Source organism: Hippocampus bargibanti, linkage group LG18 (assembly GCF_051943395.1).
Source record: "Hippocampus bargibanti isolate YZ-2025 linkage group LG18, ASM5194339v1, whole genome shotgun sequence".
In the NCBI taxonomy this organism is placed as follows: Eukaryota; Metazoa; Chordata; class Actinopteri; order Syngnathiformes; family Syngnathidae; genus Hippocampus; species Hippocampus bargibanti.
Window position 1 is genome coordinate 12,784,042 of NC_142751.1, and position 25,316 is coordinate 12,809,357.

Genomic DNA, 25,316 nt, shown 5'->3' on the forward strand with positions numbered 1-25,316 from the left:
CATCATCATCTACTGCAAGTCTGCTATATTTATTCTAACCCATAATGGGAAACCCCATAGAGAAAAAAAATTGAATAACACCAATGTGCCAGTTGAATTGAAAAAAAAAAAAAAAGACAAATAAGGGTGGAGCAACAATGGTAGACAGATAATATTACAATACTCACGGAAATACATGACAGTATTAATTCTCTGCAAAAAAATGAACCTATGTCATATTACTGCAGTTGTAAATAAGTCAAACCCAGAGTTATTATTTCAATTTCAGATTACAGTGAGCATCTCTTTCATAAACACACATACGTAAACACGCACCCACAACTCATTTTGTGCAAATTATTTATGGCACGTGGCGGTATAATAGCATTCAATATGGAATAAAAACACCTTTTGCTATTCTATTATTCAGCGTCCCATCGCGCCAGACTGATTACTATCAGCCCGTTATCATAAAGCATTTACTAAATTCACACGTTAAACATTGGGGTGAAAGCGTATGGGGTGGGGGAGGGGTGTTGTTGCCCCTGCAAATTAAATTATCTGCCGTTCAATCGGCGCATTTAATGACAAATCAGCGCTGAAATCTGCCGTGTAAACAACAAAAAAAAAATCATTTTATCATCACGCCGGTTAAAGAAAGACTAGTTTAAAAAAAAAAAAACGTACTGTTAATACCAACTTAGTTCTTCAAGTATGACTGTCATGGCCATTATTTACTCTTTCAATGCAAACTACTTTCAAAAAAAGAGGAACTGAACTGCTAGCTTTTGACGGATCTTTCAAGGCTCATAGAAATTATGTTTGATGAATATGTACACACAAAAGCTGCCACAGTATTTGCATCAAATTATTACAGCATCACTTTTAGATTTGATAAAGTTTAGAAACTATTTACAGTGTTGAATTGTAGTAATAGTAGTACAGTGATACCTCATCTTACGAACTTAATTGGTTCCCAGAAAGTGTGTGTAAGGCAAAAAGTTCGTCCGCCGAACATTTATTTCCCATCAGAAACCATTAAAATGAGAATAATCCGTTCCTAGGTCCCCATAAAACATAATTTTCTACTAAATAACCCTTAAAACCACACAAAATATGCCTTATTTTATGTATAATAAATATGCTATTGTATTGTAATTAAAGAAATAAACCGTACGGTATAATAAAGTCGTTTTATTTACCTTTGTGATGGTCGTTGATGCAGTTGCCTCTTGATGATATCCAAGTGAAGTTGCCGTGCTTTCTCAGCGATAATACCCTCACTCACTTTCCCCTGCTAGCTGCTTTTTGTTAATCTAAATCAACAGAAGTTTTTCAACCTCTTCTATTGCCTGAGACCATTTCTTAGACAACACAGAAACACCCTTAGCCACACGTAGCAATGGTCGACTTAGCATACTGGTACTGGGACGCTAAATCACACAAACGCACACCTTGTTCGTGTTTTTCGATCATCTCCTTCTTCTGCTCGACCGTAATTTTATTTAATGTCTTCTTTGGCTTAACACTAGCCTGTGGTGGTGTCTTTTTCGGTCCCGTAATAGGAAAAGTACTTCACATGATAACAAACCACGTCTGCACTCAGAGAGGGGGGGTGGAAAACTAGTCCGCCAGCCACCGTGGCGCTGTTCGACCGTGTGGTAGCTAACGAACTATTAAACATGAGCAATAAGCAAAGAGGTCATGGGGGACAAAAACAACAGTATGAAAGAAAAACGCCGACATCGCAAAAAAAAAAAAAAATCATTCATGAAGCCAGAGCATAAACAAACACGTGTGTTAACCGAAACACCTTGAACGAAAACAAGGTGACCCCGGAGCTCAGAATTGAAATTACTGCATGTATGTGTACTCCCGGTAGAAGGTCAAACTGGGGACATGTCCTCATAATCTTCATCATCCATTACCGTCGACAACAGAGAGCCTCATTTCCTTACACCGCAGAGGTTTATCACAGTGCAGTGCTGAAGGGAGACGTGTGCATGTGAACTAAAAGCAGAGGATAGGAAGCAGTCCCCGGCTTTAATATATCACCTTAGCAGGGAAATGTGCTTTACTCCCAAGAAAATTCAATTATATTTATATCTTGTACAATGCTGTAAATGGGGCAAAAATTAGACATCCAAGACCAAAAAATGTACTTGTTTTGGTCATTCACAGTGAGTCAATATAATAACTATATATGTTTTTTTAAATAAGTTTTAAAGATGAAACGAGGGCGCTTGCGTAACGTGACGTCACATTGGCTACAAAGGAGACTCGATTGAGTGGTTCTCTGAACACAGGCAGCCAGGGAGGTGTTTAGTGTTGACATAGTTTACGATTGTCAGGAGAGACCATTTAAAATTTTGTAAACCAATAGAATCATTTTAAAATTAACTCTAAAATGAGCTAACAAAAATAGGACAAAATTGCAGTCGTGCGCTCCCTCCTACGTGCTCCATTTAGGAGCAAATACAATAAAAGCAGGGGCCCCGAAATTGAACCCTGCAGAACTCCGTATGAAAATGAGTCGGCGAGTGGCCAAGACGAACACAATTTTCTATCTATTGATCATCGTTATTTCTCATTATCTCGTAGCTAATATGGCTTCAAACGTGTTGGTAAATAAGCATGATATATGATAATTAAACGAAACATTCCTAAAAAGATTCTGTTCACAACAATGAACCAAAATGCCTTTGAACTGGAGGCTAAACCGCCGCAAGGAGACATGTGTTGATATCAATAAAAAAAAAAAAAAACAATGGGCTTTAGATTGAGTCGATTTATAAAAATCAGTATGTTAATGTACGGACTCCCTGAGCGTGGAAAATCTGACTGGACCCTCCGCATCCTGCACACCACCTTTTCCAGCAACTCCTCCTCAGGCAGGCGCTACTGATCCATGCGCACCAATTCCAGCCATTATTAGTGTCCTCCATACTTATTGGTCATGTATTTTTTTTTTTATGATACTAGTGCAGCGTGTCCTAGCGGAGACAAATTCCTTGTGTGTTCTACATATTTGGCCAATAAAGATCATTCTGATTTTGATTCTGATAGCGGCAAATGGCAGACAAACCTGCGTGACATGACCACTAGCACTTAGATAGCTATTAGATATCTATTCACCAGCTATTAGCAATCTATTTGCTATCTATTCGCTATCAATTTGCTATCTATTCGCTATGAATTTGCAGGCTATTAGCTATCTATTCGCTAGCTATGAGCTATCTACTCGCTATCTACTCGCTAGCTATTAGCTATCTATTCGCTAGCTAGTAGCTATCTATTCATGAGCTATTAGCTATCCGTTCGCAAGCTAGCTCGCTATCTATTTGAGTTACTTCCAGGCTGAGCGTGTGTGGCTGCCGCTGCTCACCCTCAGAAAAAAAAACACATCCCGTGACTGTAAAGTCACCGTGAGAGTTTTGAAAGGCGCGTATGAATGAAATCTATAATCATTATTATTCATATTAGCGCTCAGACATCATTACAACTCAATTCAACTAAATTACAATATCATCGTTGTTGAAGTTGATTTTTTTTAACTCAATAAAAAACAAAATTAGCTTTCCTTAGCTAAGATTTTGCAGATTACAATGACCAGGATGACTGTTTTTCCCCTTTTTTTCCAGTCACATCTCGGACTTTCAGTTCCTTTCTATTAAACAGCTTGTGAAGGTAAGTACGTTTGAAAATTCGAATAAAACAGAACCCCTGCGTTTTTACGCTAGTCGTATAAAACAGACTTGCCAACTCGTACGGAGGTGCCTGGGAGGAGGGGGAAAAAAACTGCAATTCATTTGATTGTTGCTGCCATTTAAATATCTTTAATTACCTTATGAAATATATTCCCACCCACTTTTGCATGAGTTCAAAAAGAGGCCGGCGAAGACGAATATGACTCCGAGAGAGGCGCCCGCGTATGTAGCTTTTAGCGGTCTTGTATAATTGTGGCTAATGTGCGCGGTGAGCAGCTCCGTCAAAGCTGACACAAACTCTTTCGAGCACGTCATCCAAGAGCAATGACCCCCCCCCCACCCCCACCCTCATAACTCCACCGCTCACCCCCTGTAACGCTTTGTAGAGCCTCGTGAGCTGATGGGGCTGACAAAGGAGACCCTTTAGGCAATTGAGAGACGTCTTGTATCAGCAGTTTTACCTCGTCGGGCACAAGTGAGACACTTGTTCTGGACGAGTGGCATCGCTTTCTCATCAACTTCCAATCTGCTTGGACGCTTGACGAGTTGCCAATATTGGGGGCTCGTGTGGCGCGCGCCGACATTTTTAAAAAAAAAAAATCTTCACTCGGCCGTCAAGGAGCACGCTCGCTTTCATTTGGTGTCGGGGAAGCAAGCGGAAGAGGTTGTGTTGATGAAGTGAATGCGTTTAAGTAACAGTGGCGAGAGGAATTGAACAATCAAGCATGTTACATTAAGGGGCGGGGCCTAGAGAATGACAACAGGAAGTGGAGTAACGTGGACGAAGAAGAAATGTAATTTATCAGCGCCTCTCAAAACTGTCAAGGTCACTTTACAGTCACAGGAACAGTTTTTCTGTGGGTGAGCAGCGGCAGCCACATGCGCCAGCGTTCACTCAACCCCGAAGTAACTCAAATAGATTAAGTTAGCTAGCTAACTAATAGATAGCCAGCGAGCTATTTAGACAGCTAATAGATAGCAAATATATAGCTAACTAGATAGCCAGCAATGGTGACCCCGTTCAACCGGGAATAACTCAAATTGATCAAGTTAGCTAGCTCGCTAATAGATAACTAATAGCTAGCTAGCTAGTTAGACAGCTAATAGATAGCAAATAGATAGCTAGCTAGGTAGCCAGCAATGGGGAATCTGTTCAACCGGGAATAACTCAAATTGATCAAGTTAGCCAGCTAGCTAATCTAGCTAATAGACAACTAATACCTAGCTATCTAGTTAGACAGCTAATAAATAGCAAATAGATAGCAAATAGGTAGCTAGCAACGGTTACCCCGTTCAACCGGGAGTAACTCAAATAGATCAAGTTAGCCAGCTAGCTAATCTAGCTAATAGATAACTAATGCCTAGCAAGCTAGCTAGTTAGACAGCTACTAAATAGCAAATAGATAGGTAGCCAGCATCGGTGGCCCCGTTCAACCGGGAATAACTCAAATAGATCAAGTTAGCTAGCTAGCGAATAGATAACTAATAGCTACATAGCTAGATAGCTAATAGATAGCAAATAGATAGCTAGTTAGTCAGCCTCGTTCTACTGGGAATAACTCAAATAGATCAAGTTAGCCAGCTAGCTAATCTAGCTAATAGACAACTAATACCTAGCTATCTAGTTAGACAGCTAATAAATAGCAAATAGATAGCAAATAGGTAGCTAGCAACAGTGACCCCGTTCAACCAGGAGTAACTCAAATAGATCAAGTTAGCCAGCTAGCTAATCTAGCTAATAGATAACTAATGCCTAGCAAGCTAGCTAGTTAGACAGCTACTAAATAGCAAATAGATAGGTAGCCAGCATCGGTGGCCCCGTTCAACCGGGAATAACTCAAATAGATCAAGTTAGCCAGTTAGCTAATAATAGATAACTAATAGCTAGCCATCCATAGATAGCAAATAGATAGCCAGCCAGATAGCCAGCAACGGTGACCCCGTTCAACTGGGAATACCTCAAATAGATCAAGTTAGCTAGGCAGCTAATAGATAACTAATAGATAGCTAGCTAGCTAGTATAGTGTAGATGTCAGTGTGTATTTACATATTTGAATGTTTATGTGGTCCTAAAACTCAATATTCTGCGGGTCCTGGAATTTGAGTGAAAATGACAAAAACCCTGGCATTGGAGTGGACACATTTTTACATGTCTGGCAGTGAAGATAGTGGTTGACCAAAAAAATTATAATAATAAAAAAAGGTGCAGGGGATGCCTACGCGCTCCCCCCCCACCCACCCTCATATTCATCAATTAGCCCAGCAAAATCAAATTAACCCACGAGGAGTCGCGCTCCCCTCGGGCATCTTACAAACCAAATGAAGAGCGATGAGCATGACTGCACTGGTAACGAGGGCAAGTAGCGACCTAAAAGTAGCAAACAGGTACGAAGGGGGCACCACCACCTTCGCCCAAATCCACAACACAAGGCGGCGTCATTTGATCTACGCTGTCGCACGCACGCACGCACACACACGGGCGGCCATTGGAGGTGAGCAAGCCAAGTGACCTAATTAGAGCAGTGAAAGTCCCCTGGGCTGAGTGACAGATAGAGCTGCCAATCACGCGGCGGCGGCGGCGGGCTACCGTCAACGCTGTCACACCCACCTGATACAAAGAGGCGGGCGGCGGAAGGCCGGAACGACGCTAGCCGTCGTTATCGGAAAAAAAAAAAAAAAAAGGATGAATCCAGTTTGGGCTAAATAATAAAAGCGCAAATAAATAAACTAGTCGTCCTCACTCGTGTCTGTGACTTAATTAAGCGTGACGAGGCGCGCAGAAATGAAGTCAAGACAAAGACTGGCAGAAAAGCGGCGGAAGAGACACAAGCACACAAAGTGTTGCTAGGCAACGTATAACAGCTGCAGGATATTTTTTTTCAGTCGGGCAAACAAAGGAAAAGATGAAGCGAGAACAAAATATTCTTTGTATCTATTTTCGGATGGCTTTTTTTTTATTATTATTTGTGTCTAAAACTAGCAGCTCGGTTCTGTCGTTTGATATTCATTCCATGAGCGCATGACTTGCATGTTGGCAAATTAGTCTTTTATATACTAGCTAGCTATCTATTAGCTCGCTAGCTACTTGAGTCAGGAAACATTAGCTATCGAGCTAGCTATTCGCTGTCTAGCTATCTATTAGCTAGCTAGCTAGCTTTCTATCTATTTGAGTTACTTCAGAGTTGGCTGGCGCGAATGGCTGCCGCTGCTCACCCGCAAAAAAAAAAATCCAGTGACTGTAAAGTGTCGTTGAGAGTTTTGAAAGGCGCTTAGAAATTAAATGTATTATTATTATTATTGTTATTATTGTTATTATTGTTATTATTATTATTATAAAGCTGACTTTGACTCTGATTATTATTACACAACAAAAAAGGATCATAAAGGTAAAAAATACACAAGAATAAAAAAATAATAATAAAATAAATTAAATTAATTAATAAAAAATAATAAACACTCACATAAACAATAAATAATAAACAATAGTAATAATAATAAAAAATGAATGAATAAATAACCAAATAAACAAAAAAATTATATAACAATAATCAATCAATTATATAACAATAATCAATCATATATATATATGATTGATCCATATATATATATATATATATATATATATATATATATATATATATATATATGATTGATTGATTATTGTTATATAATTGATTGATTATTGTTACATAATTTTTTTGTTTATTTGGTTATTTGACTTTTAGGTAGTCAGGGACAGATGGACATACGGACGACGCCATCGTCCTCTACTTGAACCGAAATGCGAGACGTACGCTATTGCGTCATCCGCACGTGTTCGTATTGAAAACCAGGTGGTTAAGTTGCGCAATATATCAGAAAAATATCATCATAGCAGTCATGACCTGCGAATACAATTGCATCAACATGAACACAAAACAAACAAAAAAATTCTAGTCCAGTTGTGAGATCGCAAACGAAGCACAAAATCACCTTTGTAGCATTTAATTGAGCAATTCGTCCACAGTGATACCTCGGTTTACGAACTTTTCGGTTTACGAACATTAAATACATGACAATTTTACCTTGGCATACAAACTATTTTTCGGGATACACACAGAGCTGCTACAATGAGTCATGTGTCATTCACGAACGAGCCCGTTCTCCTAACAAGAAAACGGCAGCCGACTGTTTTTGTCCTCTATTCCCCGCCCCCAGTCTTCGGTTAAAGCCACGTGATTGGTCAAGAACGCAGCAGTGAGGAGAGGTGGTTTAAACATTAAACAGACAGGCAGACGACAGTGAGAGAGTTTCAACGTTGATACGTTCAAAGGCAGAGTGTAGACTGCAAGGTTAACATATCCCATCAATCAGGCTCCACAAACAACCCGCACAAGCCATCTGTACACTTGATGCAAAAAAGCTATCAAGCCAGCTAAACAGAACACAATTGATGAGGAACTAGATAAAATTATCGCAGAGAAAGCACCGAAGGGTATCATTCCTCAACATGGTGAAAGAAGAAGGCTACATTTCTCATCAAGTGTTTAATGCTGATGAAAGCGGCTACTCCATTCCATCAAGCCATCAACGACCATCACAAAGGTCAATAAAATGACCTTTTTATATAGTATAGTTTATTTCTTTAATTATAATACCATAGCACATTTATTATACATAAAATAAGATATATTTTGTGTAGTTTTAAGGCTTAGAAAATTAGCAAATTATATTTTATGGGGACCTGGGAACGGATTATTCTCATTTTAATGGTTTCCTATGGGAAATTAATTTTTGGGATACACACTTTTCGCCTTAAATACTCTGTCTTGGAACCAATTAAGTTCGTAAGCCAAGGTATCACTGTATTTTGCTTTTCATCTCGTGACATGAAATGAGAAAAGAAATGATTCACCACTATTGGGGAGCGAAGCAAGTCCCGTATGGGGGCGTCAGTGCCTCCTACGACTTGCAAATGGTATTATTGTTGGCAAAATTGGCTAAATGGAGCACAAGTGGTATGAAACATCTCTCATTTTGCTCGTCGTCTGTGGCATTTATTTATTTTTTTTCTTGACTCTCGTTCGCCAACAGAGCGAAGAGCGGATCATGTGTCAGGGAGTAGTCACGGCCCTGCCATCGACTTGAACCTGGATTTCTCACCTCCGGGCAAGTTGAGACCTCGCGGCTGTTTTTTGGCTAATCAAAAGACGCGGCAACTCGGAGTGAAATCGAGGAGGATACAATTCCATTAAGCAAAAACAAAAACAAGAAGAAAGGGATCTAATTGGAGATGAGCGCGAGGAGGGAGGGAATCGATGTAAAAAAAACGCTAAGTCTTGGAAATCAATAGTCTGGACACGTGTTTTGTTCTCCTCAAGTAGCGTTATGATTGGTCACGGATAATCTCATGAGCACATGATGATCATTAGAATTTGAAGCAGGCGAGCAGACAACACCATGTTGTCTCTTCTCCTCCTCCTCTCTTGTTCGCTGCATCTAAAAAGGAGCCCTTTTAACCTAAGTGGACTCTGGAAGGCCGCCAAGTGGGATACCGGCAGAGCCGTTTGGCTCGCGCGGGAAATGCGCGGCCACTTGCTAGCTTGCGAACGCATTCCCTTGAAATAAAGTTTTTTTTTTTTTTTTTTTTTTTTTGTCGGCGTGGTTTCTGTTGTTAGAAGATCGGGGGCCGCAGATCAAGAGGTTTGTTATCTGCGAAAGCAACTACTAAGTGCAAAAAACGGCTGCATTTTGGATTGATCGTGTTGTTGACGAGGCGCAACGGCGCAAATTTTGACAAAGAAAAGTTTCCTGTCCGTGAGAGCGTTTGAGTGAGAGCTGTGGCCCAAAGCAGTTTCCACAAGTAGAGGATTCAAGTGCTTGTTTTATGTTTTTCATGCTCAAATCTTAAATGTTAACTCAATCACTGCCATTCACAAATTTATTCGGGATTTCAAAAGCATGGTGCCGATAAAGCGTTGGTCCGACCTCTGGCAATATTTTTCCCTTTCACGAGGGGGCAGTATTGGACATTTATGTAGTCCTTAAACTCAATATTCTGCGAGTCCTGGAATTCAAGTGACAAAAACCCTGGTAAACCGGATTTTGTTTTTTATTGCGGGATGTGCTGATAAAGCGCTGGTCAGACCTCTAGCAATGTTTTTCCCAACCACGAGGGGCACCATTTGCCTTTTGTCCATGTTAGTGCTTTGTGACAGCTTCAGCTGTTGTTAAAGCACTATATAAACCAATATTTATGTATTGTAATTTGTACAGCCGCCCCCATTTCAAGCTCAGATAACTTCAGACCTATATAACTTGGGAATTAACTCATTTTTTTCTGATGAAAGAAGAGAATCTAAGGTTACTTACGCTGAATTGTATGTTTATGTAGTCCTAAAACAAAATATTGTGTGGGAACTCAGTGATTGCAAATTAACAAACAGCATGAAGCTAACTGTTAGCCAAACCGTTTTATTGCTTCTTCATTGGTACTTTTGGGTTTCTTTTTGGGTACACTCGATGCACTGTCACAACATGCTGCGTCTTAGAGGTCAATATTTCCGTCGTTAGAAGATTGGGGACCAGAGATGAAGAAGTTTGTCACCCGGAAAAGCAACAACTGCAAAAATGGCTGCATTTTGGATTGATCGTGTTGTTTACGAGGCACAACGGCGCAAAACATTATATTCATTCTTATTATCATTCTTATTATCAAAGTCAAAAAGTCAGCTTCATTGTCAAATATGCTAATATGCATTTATGTATTTATTATTATTATTATTATTATTATTATTATTATAACCTGATTTAAGGATTGCGATTATAAGAATATTATTTTTTTTTTTCTAACCAGTACCAATAGCTCAGTGTCAGATTTGAATCAAAGCCCATTTGAAATCACAACCGCCGACACGACAGACAATTTCGGCCATCTTGAAAAAGATTTCTTAGAATTATAGACACCTGACCAAAATGTAACGGAAACATCATTTGCTAAAAAAAAAAAAGAAAAAGCTTACAAAAGTGTGGACAGGAAGTTGCGCAGGAGCAACCCCGCGCAGATGAAAAGTCGAACGCGCTTGGCAGAGATAAAGCGTAAAATGTATGGGGAGGCAAAATAATCAGTGAAGACGCGTCTGAGCCAGATGGAGTGTCTCTGCCCGAGATAACAAGAACATCCCCCTTGATGCAACATAACAGCTAAATTCGTCATAAATAAGAGCTGCAGCGGAGGCTGCCGCGGCGTGACAATGATGTGTTTAATCTATCCATCCAGGACTCGATCTGCCAGTCTTTTGCTCTCCTGCCAAGCCAACTTTCCAGGAGCCAGAGAGTGTCGCTCGCTGCCAATCCGGCATCCCAACCCCCCCAGCCCCCGCCCCTTTAGCCTCATGTCGCCCAGCACACATGCTCCAACACCAGCGGGCGCTAAGAATAGAGCACAGCTGGCACTGCGGGATTCGCATATTTCACACTCAGGGCCACGGCGCTCCGAAATACCCCTCGCCATCGTCTCGTGCCGTTTACCAACTGGGCAGTCGTTGCATCCCTGCCACCATTTGAGCATCCCGACCCTTCTTTTTCTGCGCCTTCGCACTGATCTTCACCGACGCGGCTCGCCGTTTCGATAAGATCCAAGACGACGCTCCAATGGCACTAAGAATCGGGAAGCACGCCATTAAGGCTTAGCCATTTTAATTTGGATTATCCAACTGACTTCCTAGCGTGGACTTTTGCATGCTAACGCTAAAAACATAAAGCCCTCTAATCGACAGGGTAATCACAATGGCTAACGTATTGACATTACAGTCACACTGAATTGAATACTGACCTCCACCAAGGCAGAACAGTCATAATTCAGCTAGATATAAAAATCAAGTCACCTATCTATCCATGCATTCATTCATTCATTCCTTTATTTATTCATTTATTTATTCATTTATTTATTTGTGTGCTTATTTTTTTGTTTGTATTTATTATTTGTTTAATTATTTTTTTGTCTGTTTATCTATATGTTATTTATTGATTTTTATTTATTTATTTGTATTTATTTATTTATTTATTTATTTTGTCTGTTTGTCGATATGTTATTTCTTTATTTGTATTTATTATTTTTATTTATTATTGTTTATTCATTTGTATTTGTTATATTTATATTATTATGTGTTTATTTACTTGTTTGTCTGTTTATCCACATGGTAATTTATTCGTATTTATGATATTTATTTATTTATTATTTGTTTAGTTGTCTGTTTATCTACCTGGTTATTTTGTTTATATTTATTTTTTTATTTGTTAATTTATTTATGTGTTTGTCTGTTGATCTATCTGGTTATTTATTTGCATTTATTATATTGATGTATTTATTATTTGTCTATTTATTTGCTTGTCTTTTTATGTTTTTTAAGGATTTATTTATTTTTTTAGTTATTGTTTGTTGACATATTTATGTCTTTGTATTTATTATAGCTATTATGTTTATTATACTTATATGTGTGTTTAGTTATCTATTTATTTGTTTATGTACCTAATTATTGCTTTAATTGTATTTATTATACTTATTTATTATTTGTTTCTATTGATTTTCTTGTCTATGTATTTATTTATTTATGTATTTATGATTACTGCACGTTTGCATCAGGCTCTGCAAAAAATGCCATGAAAACAGACGCTTATAAATGAAATGTATTATTATTATTATTAATTCCAGGACTCACAGAATATTGAGTTTTAGGACTACATAAATATTCAATATTGCCCCTTCGTGCAAGGGAAAAAAAAAAAACATCGCCAGAGGTTTGACCAGCACTTTATCGCCACCAAAACCCAAACAAATTTGGGAACGGCGCTCGGCGTCACACTTCAATTCCCAAATAAATTCGCCAATGGCAGTGAATGAGTTAATAATAATAAAAAAAAAACAACCACACAAACAACCCCTCGCAGCTAAAAAGACAGCGCTCCCGATCAGCCGCCATCTCCTTTACAAGCCGACGCACTATGTCCGCCATCAATCAAGACGTGGCGCTTAATGGCGCTCCCACAGCTGCATAGCTTAGCACTTTCTTTTCTAGGCCGGACCGTCACGTCATTATTATAAAGGCGGGGGTCTCCATTGGAATACAGTTTGCGCTAATGAGCGCCTCTTAGTTGATCACATTAGACCTCCACTCGAGGACACTTTAATTACCAGTGGCGCACTTTTCGACCATTGAGGGGGGGAGGGGTACATAAGACGTCCTCTAATTAAAGAGTCTGCATTCTACCTGTGTTTGCACAAGCCGGCGTCCTTGGCGGGGGATGTTTTCACAGACAACGCCCCCCCCCCCCACTGACCATCCTATCGACCCCCACACTCCTTTCCTTAAAGTCCATAAAAGAGATATACTGTGTGCATGTGCAAGTGTGGCTGGCAGATTTAGTGTGTTTTCCAATATGAGATACATACTGCGTGTTTGCGCGGCCATGTGGGTGCTTTCAATCTCCGTCGGGTTTATGTGCATGTTCCGCGACGACTGTTTGAAGGTTGTCTCCTGGGTGCGGACGTTATGACCACTTGGACGCGAAGTGAGAGATGTAGCTTGAAGAAGAAAGGGGTGGGGAAAAAAAAGGAGCCCCTGGCACGATTCACCTATTGACGTGTTTTTAACATTTTTTCCAATGATGTTTATTTTATATTTACAAGTGGTTAATCGCCATTCAAGGAGGTTCAAAGAGGCTTTTAATTGAACTGTTAAAGCAAACAAAGCATGTGTATTAAAAAATAACCACAGCTATGTCAGGGGGAAAGCTCAATTAGCTTAATGCTAACAAACAACACAAAACGTAATTGACGTGCTAATGATTAGCACAAATAACCCGCACGCGCCGTCTGTACACCTGATGTAAAAAGCTATCAACCCAGCGAAAGAGAACACAATTGATGAGGAACTAGGTAAAATTATCGCACCTACAAGGGATGATTCCTCAAGATGGTGAAAGAAGAAGGCTACGTTCCTCATCAAGTGTTTAATGCTGATGAAACGGGCCACTCCATTCCAGCAAGCCAACAACGACCATCACAAAGGTAAATAAAACAACTTTATTAAACAGTACAGTTTATTTCTTTAATTATAATACCATAGCACATTTATGATACATAAGATAAAGTATATTTTGTGTAGTTTTAAGGCTTATAAAAGTAGAAAATTATGTTTTATGGGGACCTGGGAACGGATTATTCTCATTTTAATGGTTTCCAATGGAAAAGTATTTTTCGGGATACACACTTTTCGTCTTACACACTGTCTAGGAACCAATTAATTTTGTAAGCCAAGCTATCACTGTAATACAAAATAAGAACACCCCGAACACACGACACATAAAGGCACACATCCAAGACAAGTACTCGAGTCATGACATATGTACATAGCTTGGCACAATAAAACGTACAAAATAGCTTTAGATTGTGCAGGTGTGCCTAATTTAGTGGCCGGCGAGCGTACAAAGAACACAGCGGAGGCTTCCTGTGTTGCTCCTTTTTTTTTTTTTAAATAGTCTCCGCCTTTGCTTAGCTTGAGTCACTGTTACAATAAGCTGCACATGTCCACAGCCAGATGACTGTTCTCACTCCCTCTCCATCCCCTCCCCCCCCCTCTCATTATGCTCCCATCGCTCTTTAATTTTCTCTCCCTACGTCTGACTCGCTCAAAACGGGTGGCGGGGGCGGAGGGGGGAGGGGCAACAGTCAGGAAATGCACATCAGTCATAATACTTTCCTAAAATGAAAACAGATTCCACTGCAGTCCCTCGGCCTCGCTCTTTCTGTCTCTCGCTCTCCTTTCCTCTGTGTCGGAGCTAAAAAACACTCCCTCACACACTCCCTCCCCTCCTTCCCCCCAAACATTCGTCTGGTCCTCCGCCCTTTCCCCTCCTCCGTCCTACAAAGGACTCATTTGCGTCCAGTCACAGATGGAGAATCGCCGGCACACGGGATACAGTGAGACCTTGGTTTACGAATTTAATTGGTTCCCAGACAGAGTGTTTAAGGTGAAAAGTGTGTATCCCAAAAAATAATTTCCCATAGGAAACCATTAAAATGAGAATAATCCGTTCCCAGGTCCCCATAAAACATAATTTTCTACTTTTATAAGCCTTAAAACTACACAAAATATACGTTATTTTCTGTATAATAAATGTGCTACGGTATTATAATTAAAGAAATAAACTGTACTGCATAATAGAGTCGTTTTATTTACCTTTGTGATGGTAGTTGATGGCTTGATGGAATGGAGTGGCCGCCCGGTTTTATCAGCATTAAACACTTGATGAGGAACGTAGCCTTCTTTCACCATCTTGAGAAATGATCCCTCGTAGGTGCTTTCTCTGCCATAATTGTACCTTTTTCCTCATCAATTGTGTTCTGTTTAGCTGGGTTGATAGCTTTTTGCATTAAGTGTACAGATGGCTTGCGCGGGTTGTTTGTGGAGCCGGATTGATGGAATATTTTAACCTTGCAGGCTACACGCTGCCTTTGAACTATCATAGTTGAAACTCTCTCACTGTCATCCGCCTGTCTCTTTCATGTTTAAACCACCCCCCCGCTCACTGCTGCGTTCTTGACCAATCACGTGGCTTTAATCGAAAACTGGGGGCGGGGAATAGAGGATAACACCAGTCACTGCCATTTTGTTGTTAAAAGAACTGGCTCGTTCGCAAAGGACACATCACTCATTGAGGCCGATTCGTGTACAAAACAAGTTCGTATGCCAAGGTAAACTTTTCATAAATGTAACGTTCGTAAATTGAAAAGTTCGTAAGCCAAGGGGTTCGTAAACCAAGGTATCACTGTACTGTGTTGTTTTTTTTTTGATACATTTTGTGCGTTGCTCTCAATATCGTTGACGGACGGACGGCTCACAACAGCCTTGTAAATTCCCATCATATCTTCTTCTTCTTTTCTCTCTCTATTGACTCCTTTTTTTATGATAATGATGCAAGTTGCAGTTACAAGCAGTAAATCAGTGCGCGACAAGGTTATTGCATGGAGGAATGCAGTAAAACGGGCTCGCAGACTGCTTAGCCGAGACCTTTTGGGTCAAGTAAGGCCTAGTTGATATTAAAAAGTGGGGCGACTACACCACTTTTTTATAATAATAATAATAATAATAATAATAATAATAATAATAATAATAATAATAATAAATTTCATTTATAAGCGCCATTCAAAACTCTCAAGGTCACTTTACAGTCACAGGATAAGTTTTTCTGTGGGTGAGCAGCGGCAGCCACACGCACCATCAACTGCTCAACTCAATTGCTACTTGTAGCTACGTCTTTCCGAGATACATAAGCAACAGCAAATAGACAATCAATTGCAGCACCAAAAGAAAAGGCAGGAAATGACCACAGCTCTATTATATGTGCACCAGTAAAAAGATTAAACTTCTGATAGAAATCTCTCTCTCGCACAGGCGTCCCCTGTGTGCTTTGTTTGTAAGCGCCGCATCACATGCCGAGATTCCACTTCCACAATTGCATCTTGCAACCTCATCCAGGGTGACAATGCTCTATTTTCACCGACACTCGAACACGCATGTTTACTATTGTGGTTGGCGTGTTAAACTGGTGGGGCTAAATAAGGTGACTGAAATGATATCTAGCATTGCTGAGTAAAATTTGAAGAATGTGTGTATTTATAGCAGTTGTTTTATTTTACTGCCACTTAAAGGAACCCTGACACCATTTTTTTTGTTTCCTAACTGACATCAGAAAAACGTTTTATCGCATATAAAATACCCAATACCCTGATATTTTTAGTCAAATGCAAAACACCAATAAAAATGACTTAAAGTGTCCCAAAACTAATTTAAAATGACCTCAGAGATGCAGAGTTTCAGAGGGTCCCGCCCCCTTGTTCGTGACGTCACGCCAGGACGTGTTTGCCTTGCTCGAGAATCAAAACAATGGCTTCAGATTCGGAGAAGATGCTTTCTTGTTACACATCCAGTTATGAATATGATTCAAATAGTTCTGAAGAGGAAAGCATACATGTTTGCAATCGATTAAAGAAGTCCTTCTGTGTCATTTTGAGGCATCTGGACTCCAATGTAGCGTCCCAGAAAATACACAAGATGGCGCCCAAGCTCCGTTGGAAATGGGCTGATTTGTCTGCTGGTATCAAATAGTAGTCTTGGTGCAACACACAACGATTCACCAACGATTCACCGTCGTGTTATTTATGTGTTTTCCTTCTAATTTTGCCATCAACATGGATCAACATGATGTTTACAGACAAACAAAGGGGCGTTCCTGATGTGACGTCACGTCAGGAATCGTCACCAACTTGAAAACAAGACTTCCTGAATATTCTTAAAACGTAAAATATAGCGATATGCGGTGGAATCTTTGTCAAATAGGCTCAGTACAAGTCATTTGAAGTGATTTTACAAATTACGGACACAACTTGTCCGCAGGTGTCGGTTGTCCTTTAAATTCAAATCGCAATGTGAAATTAACGTGAGATGTTTTCAATTTTTTTTTTCTGAAAGTCAAAATGTTCAGAGAATAAAGCCAAAAATAACAATTAAATAGCTCTTAAATTGCCTCTCATTGAGCGCTGCCCATGTAAACAAATCACATAAACATCATGACAGCAAAGCCCCTAAGAGAGACGTTATCGTCACATTGGGAGCCAAAAGACCTCTTGACCTCTCAAAACACCATTGACCTACGACCGCCCTTTCCGCTTAATTCTAAGCCGACAACTTTGACGGTCACACCCCGAAAATCGCCATGATGACGACGGGCCGTGCCACAGCTTGGTTGCGACGATCACCCTTGGGACTTCGCCAAAGCAAAAACTCCAGTCGACTGCATGCCTTTCCACTTGGCTGCCCTCAGGGAGCTGGAAGGTTAGCAAGCTGCTTTTTTTTTCATCTGGTGGGGGTGGGGGGGTGGGTTCAAAAACAGCACCCGCCTCCTGACAAAGTCACCAAATTTCACCTCAAACCGTATTCGCCGTGCGTGTCGCCGCCTGTCAGAAAATACCTCTCAGCCGATCTTAGAGAGAGCAACATTAACATTTTATCAGCTTTTATCTGGAACGTTGATGAGAGGAGGAGGAGGAGGAAAAAAAGAAAGCTTTTGACTGCTCCTAGGCTGGCACGATCCTCTGATTTATGAGCTGGTAAGCCGTTTGTGTAGCTTGACACATTACAATATTGAAGATGAGGAAATCATTATGCCTGGGAGAAATATTTGAGGGGAAGCCGCCGCTTAGCATTGGAGACTGAAATGATTATTAAAAAAAAAAGGGGGGTGGGGATGATGCGATGGAGGTGGGTTTGTGTAATCTTCACCTTCCACCAGTTTAAAGGACAACCGACACCATTTTTTCGTTTCCTAACTGACAGCAGAAAAACGTTTTATAGCATTTAAAATACCCAAAACATGCAAGCTGCTATTTTTCGTCAAATGCAAAACACCAATAAAAAATGATTTAAAGTGTCCCAAAAGTACTTCAAAATGACCTCAGAAAGTTTCTGTTTCAGAAGGTCCCGCCCCTTTGTTCGTGCCGTCACGCCAAGACGTCTTGCCTTGCTTGAGAATCAAAACAATGGCTTCAAATTTGGAGATTATCAAAGTCAAAGTCAGCTTTATTGGCAAATATGCTAATATGCTAGTATGCTTTCTTGTTACTCACCCAGTTATGACTGTGATTCAAATTGTTCTGAAGAGGAAAGCATAAATGTTTGCAATCGATTAAAAAAGTCCTTCCATCTCATTTTGAGGCGTCTTGACTCCAATGTAGCGCCCAGAAAATGCACAAGATGGCGCCCAAGCTCTGTTGGAAATGGGCTGATTTGTCTGCTGGGAATTTGTGTCAACTAGAATCAAATAGTAGTCTTGGTGCAGCACACAACGATTCACCATTGCGTTGTTGATGTGTTTTCCTTCTAATTTCGCCATCAACACGATGTTTTCAGACCAAACAAAGTACCCAAAATGCATCGTGTGTCGCTTTCTCGGTCAGGGGCGTTCCTTTAGTGACGTCACGTCATGCATCGTCATCAACTCGAAAACAAGACTTCCTAAATATTCAGCGCGAGTCTTAAAACGTAAAATATAGCTATATGCCATGGAATCTTTTTAAAATACGCTCAGTAGAAGTCATTTCAAATGATTTTACATATTATGGACACAACTTGTCCAGAGGTGTCGGTTGTCCTTTAAATAGTGAAAACGTATCAAGGAGCACGACACAAAACAACTGCACATGCATCATTAGCAGGTGTGTTTTACTCAATTCTAACCCGTTTCAGCATCGAATACTAAGCATGACTTATTGATGAGGATCTTGGACTAAAATGAATAATCTCACCCCGCCCGTGGAGCTAAATGTGCCTGTGCATTATTAATTGCACAATATGTTTATGAATGTGGTTTGCTGTGGCGTGGAGAGCCGCGCATTCGATCAGATATGTTGAAAAACCGTATTTGGCTTGCTTTAGCTTGTAACTCATTCACTGCCATTCACAACACGTATTCGGGAATTGAAAATAGGACATAGAGCGCCATTCCCAAATTTGTTCGTGCACACTTGGGTGCTGATAAAGCGCTAGCCATGTCCTCTGGCATTTTTTTTCTTTTCCACCAGGGGGCAGCATTTCCCTTTTTCCATGTTAGTGCTTTGTTCCAGCTTCAGCTGTTGTTAAAGCACTAGCTAGCTATCTATTAGCTATATAGCTAGCTAGCTATTTGAGTCAGGAAACATATTAGCTATATATTTAGCAAGCTATTAGCTGTATAGCTATATATCAGCTAGCTAGCTTTCTATCTATATGAGTTACTTCCGGGTTGAGTGAACGCTGGCGCGTGTGGCTGCCGCTGCTCACCCACAGAAAAACTGATCCTGTGACTATAAAGTGACTGAGAGTATGAAATGTATTATTATTATTATTATTATTATTTAATAAACCGCTATGTGTTAATTGTATTTTGGACAGCCGCCTTCATTTCAAGCTCATATAACTCCAGACTCACATAATTTAGGAATTAACTCTTTTTTTCCTGATGAAAGAAGGGAGTCTAAGGTTTTTTACGCTGTATTGGATGTTTATATAGTCCTGAAACTCAATATTCTGTAGGTCTTGAAATATGAGTGACAATGACAAAAACCCTGGCACTGGAGAGGACACATTTTTTTGCACGTCTGGCAGTGAATGAGGTAAAATGACTAGCGCACAAAATCTGAAACCGCACGTCATTCGTCTAGTGAATTATGTTTTTTTTATGATATGCCTTCATTTTGGCCAGCTATAAAACAACCATTTTGGCAAAATCTGGTTCGCAAATACAGTATGTGGTCCCATTTGTAGAAAAAGAATTGTGTCCACCCCCCTTTCTAGCTTTTAAATTGCCCATCGCCGATTTTGATGATTCAGTGGAACGCTACAACGCAATAAACAAATAAATAAACATTTTCTTTTTAATTAATGCCTCAGGGATCATCACAAGCGAGCATCAATAGTAGGTGTGTCAAAGCGCCAAGGTTTTTGGAGTTGGTTCAAACTGTCATCTTTGACATGCTGCGAGAAGTAAATCTCCAAATGTAGTTTAGATCACTCAACATGCTATGATGAAGGATGAAATCATTTCAAAGTTCGTGATCGCATTCTTTTAAGGGAAATAAAACAATGACAGATGTTTGCTTGTTTGGTTTTATCGTTTCAACTGTTGGATTGAATAGGTTATAAACGTTCATTAGAGAAATACTTTACAGATGGTTCAATTGCTCGCCAAAAATAACATTTGGGGAAAGAAAAATGGACTGGGAGACAACTTTGGTCAAACTGAGACCACTTTCGTTAAAAACTAAAAAAAAAAAGTTGGCTCAAATTGGACAAAGTAGCTTGTCCGTGATATGTTTTCACCCGGCGGTTTTAATGCTGCTAGCATGTTTGACAGCCCTGCCCCCACTGCCCCTTCCCACTGCCACACTCATTGAACTCTGAGTACATGCCACACGCTGTACTATCATTTGGAACTCTATTTTTTTTCCATTCTCGTTTTTTTCTGCAAGACCTCACTTCAACCCTTTTTTTGTTGTTTGTTTTTGCATTACTACATTTACGCCACTTTACATATGACACTACTTCACTTTACATACGTCACTACCTCACTTTACATACGCCACTACCTCACTTTGCGTACGCCACTACCTCACTTTGCGTACGCCACTACCTCACTTTGCGTACGTCACTACCTCACTTTGCGTACGTCACTACCTCACTTTACATACGTCACTACCTCACTTTACATACGCCACTACCTCACTTTACGTACGCCACTACCTCACTTTACGTACGCCACTACTTCACTTTACATTCAGAAATTACATGCATTGTCTGTTGTCAATTGTATGTCTTTTTTAGCCACATTATAAGTGCCTTGCACGCTGGGTCCGAAAGGACATTAATTTCATTTGCGCTGTATGTCATGCATATTAGCATATTTGACAATAAAGCTGACTTTGGATAATGCTAATAGCCACATGACATCACAAAGGTAATAATTAGCAAACTATAAATACAATATATGGATGTATATTTATTAATTAAAGGTATTTCAAAACACTGAAACGGCCTAATTTTTATTTATAATGCATTATACTATGGATATTTTGGGGGGCGGGGGGGTTCACACCAGATTAACCCAACAACAAAGTCCTATTTAACCCATTTCCTGGTTTACAATCCCATCCCAACACGCAGGGTCACCCCAATAGCACCAATAGCCACTGGCAGGGTTGCTTCAACTTTAGGGTCACGCCCCAAAAAAACGATTTTCGACTTATTTTTTTTTAGATGAGCATCATGCAATTTTTAGGGGGGGGGCATAATAAAAAGAACTACATGACATGAAGTGTCATTTTGGATTGATGCCTTTATATGTTCAACTGTGTATCGTTCACAAAAACGAACCCCTTTGCATAAATGGCATGTATACGGTGTCATTCTAACTCCCTTGTGTAAGCATATTTTCATCAAAACCGCTCAAAATGATGTAGCAATGGAACTAAATTAAAAATTATTTACAATAGATTATTTTCTTACAGACAGTGGTGTTTTTTTAGGAGTTCAATGTACATGTAATAATAATAATAATACATTACATTTTAAGCGACTTTCAAAGCTCTCAAGGACACTTTACAGTCAGACAAGCATAGGTACTATAATAAATAAAATATAATCACAAATACAGTGCAATAAATAAAATACAATTACAAATAGAAACAAGAGCGAGAGCTACACAGAAAATGCAATTTTAAATAGGTGAGTTTTGAGATGTAAGGTAATTGAACTGTCTGTAAGAAAAGAATCTGTTGTAAATTAGATATTAAGTAGACAGTATGAATGTAACAACTATTACAAGAAAAACTAAAACCGTTGAATTCATCCTGCTAATCCCAATGAAGTGGGAAGTGAAGACCATGATGTAAAATGTCAAATTAATCTACAAAGCTACACTCAGCTTTATTTTTTTTAATCCAAGTATAAACCCTGGAAAGTGAGACCTCAACTTACAAACACCTTATCTTACAAACTTTTCGTCTTACAAACTTCAAATTTCTGAAAATTAAACCTTATAATAAGCACTATTTTCATAATACACACCCACCACGGCTGGCGGAGAGATCTTCGGCGGAAGCACATGACCGAACAGCACCAGAGGTTAAGTTACCAACAGTCCTTATGGAAGGCGACTCGCCTTCCATAAGCCATCAACGACCACCAAAAAGGTAAATAAAACTTTATTTTACAGCACAGTTTATTTCTTTAATTACAGTAATCATGTAATGTGCCTCTCTTTCCAAACAGCAATTCCCTTCGACCTTTGACATTCAACGTCATTCCATCAAGCCATAAATGACCATCACAAATGTAAATAAAGTGACTTTATGATACAATGCAGTGTATTTCTTTCATTACAATACAATAACACATTTATTATACATGGAATAAGGTATGTTGTGTGTAGTTTTAATGCTTATTTAGTTGAAAAGTATATTTTATGGAAACCCGGGAACTGATTATTCCCATTTTAATGGTTTCCTCTGGGATTTTTTTTTAGATACACACTTTTCACCTTACACACTCTGTCTGGGAACCAATTAAGTTCGTAAGTTGAGGTCTCACTGTATCTCATTTTTGAGGTAACTGCGCTAAAACTCTGGAACTCACTTCCTCCCAACATTCGGAACATCAAACCCACCTATTTAAAATAGCATTTTCTGTGTAGCTCTCTCTCTCTTGTTTCTATTTATAATTGTATTTTATTGATTGCATTCTATTTGTGATTGTATTTTATTTATTATAGTATAGTAGTAGTATAGTCGTCTGTGACTGTAAAGTGTCCTTGAGAGCTTTGAAAGGCGCTTAAAATGTAATGTATTATTTTTATTATTATAAAACAAATGGGAAGGGTCACACCGAGTGAGGTGTCAAGGTTTTTGTTCCTTTTTTTTTTTTGGGGGGGGGGGTATTTATATTCATTTATAACACAGTCTTCTATTGAGATACAAACTACTGTTTCCCAGTATTGTAACATTCCTAAGGTACCAGCGGCAACAACAGCGAGAGGGGGGACGAGGTGTGGGGGGGGGGACCTCCATGACACCATAAGCGTTAAAGTAACGTCTTTATGCTTTGTGGTTATTCATATTCACCCTCTGTATTATTTATAAATAAACAGAGCTACATTGTTTCATCCAGTGGCCTATCGTGTTTTTAAACGGGGGCGCTACCAGGGGGAGGACACCACGAGGTTCCAGCCTTAAAAAAAAACGACAGCCAGATAATTCGCATGAAAAGATATTTTCTATGGTCACTTTGCATTCCGTGAAAACATGAAATATTTGGCGTGTCCTACCAGGGAGAAGATGTTGGAATGGCAGTCCTCGAGGCTTGCCCCGTTCGCCACCCAGTTCGTCGTTGTCGTCATAATGCTCCCGGTTTTGGCTCGGCGGCGTTAGGCATGTCGAAATCCTACATCAACACCCCCCAAGGGGGGGGCTGACACACAAGAGTGTGTGTGTAAGGGGGGGGGGGGGGGTCCCGTCCCCGAGGTGGGGGTCCACTCCACACGGTGAGGAGAAAAAAAAGGGGATAGGAGGGAGGGGTTAAAAAAATTAAAAACTCACAAGAGGTCTGGATAAATAAGAGAAGCAAATAATGGGGCGTATTCACAGTGAAGAAGTGGACGGTGGTCGATTTGAAAATAATCCACGCAGGGGGTCGGGGGGAGATGGAGTTGGGGAGGGGGGGGGTCGCTGGGGGCGATCAAAACACGATTCCAATCCAGGTCAGGCGGACACATCCACGCCGTTTGGAAAAAATCAACCTGAGACGAACATCGTAATGAGAATCGGAATAATAATAATCCATGCTGGCAAAAAAAAAGCGACGAGGACAACACACACACACACACACAAAACACCCAAACTTCTCCAAATTGAGAAAAACAAACAAACACGATTGTGATTTCTACACGCGTGTGATTCTTCACGATCCCATGCACCACTTGTGATAGTTTACGAGAATCGCGCAAATGTAGTGGTGGAAGAGAGAGAGAGAGGGGGGGCTATTTATAGCCGCCTTTCTTAGCACAGCGCACAATGTAACCCAGCTAGGAATGTTTTAATCCTTCTGTTGCTTCATCTATTCAGGAAGAAAATAAAACGATGGAGATTCTCTTCCAGGTGAAATTAAAAAAATGTACAAAATCCAGACGGTGCTTCCTGGCGTCCATTCCGAAAGGGTTTAGAGAGGAGGGGGCGGTGGTTAAAAGTGGGACACAATCCACGATGGTCCGAAAGACAAGAGAAACTAGTCGTACTCCAGCGGCAGGAAAGCGACAAGCAGCCTTCTGTGTGTGAAAAAAAAAAATCCTTCCTTCCTTTCAGTTTTTATATCATTACGACACGTCCTCTCGCTGCTGCGCGCGCACACACACACGCGCTCGCCAAGGGGGAAAAAAAGCAGCGGTTTCTCACACGCTATATTGTGTACGCGCGGGCGCGTGTGTAAAAAAAAAATGCACGCCCTCGTGCGGATTTGGCGTCCTCGCTCGCTATATGTGATCATGTCATTGAGGCTGATCAATAAGAAGTGCTGGCTGGTGTGGCGTATGAGGAAGGGAAGGGGTGGGGGAGCATCTTTGGGGTCTGCGCGCGCACGCTCGTGCAAACGTAACATCCAAAGACAACCCCCTTTCTTCCACAACCCCACTCCCCCTCGCCGACTCTAAGCCCCCCCCCCCCTTCACGCGCGGCAATGGAATGGCGGTCGTCGCACAAGAGACTCGCCTTTCCCCATTTGACCACCCCCCCCCCGCCCCACGCGGCCACGCCATCGCTACCCACTCCCCGCAAACAACCCCCTGCCTCCTCACGCACACATGACCCACGTGATCCAAGTGTGGGATTACATTTTGCCACAGCTGCAAAGATCCACAGCGTGTGCGTCACCTTCTCGATTATTAGTATTCATAGTAATATGATATAGTGAGCGCACAGTGAAAACAAGCCCCCCCCCAAAAAAACGGTGTCCTTTAATTAGAGTACAATTTCCGGTTTCTGATTTTTTTTAATTGCATGTACAGTCCGAA

At 40.4% G+C, this 25,316-nt stretch overlaps 1 protein-coding gene across 4 annotated transcripts in view; it reads right to left on the reverse strand.

Moving 5' to 3' along the window:
• LOC148884697 (mediator of RNA polymerase II transcription subunit 13-like) overlaps nucleotides 1-24,826 on the reverse strand; it is a 91,810-nt gene extending 66,984 nt beyond the window's left edge. For 3 of the 4 annotated variants that reach the window (XM_089019882.1, XM_089019881.1, XM_089019879.1), the window contains exon 1: nucleotides 23,580-24,825. In XM_089019882.1, coding sequence (XP_088876008.1) covers nucleotides 23,580-23,651 — 72 coding nt within the window. In that variant the 5' untranslated portion in view covers nucleotides 23,652-24,825. Of the gene's footprint in view, nucleotides 1-23,579 lie in introns of all 4 variants that reach the window. The other variant, XM_089019880.1, reaches the window with a different exon arrangement.
• Nucleotides 24,827-25,316: the final 490 nt, after the last annotated feature.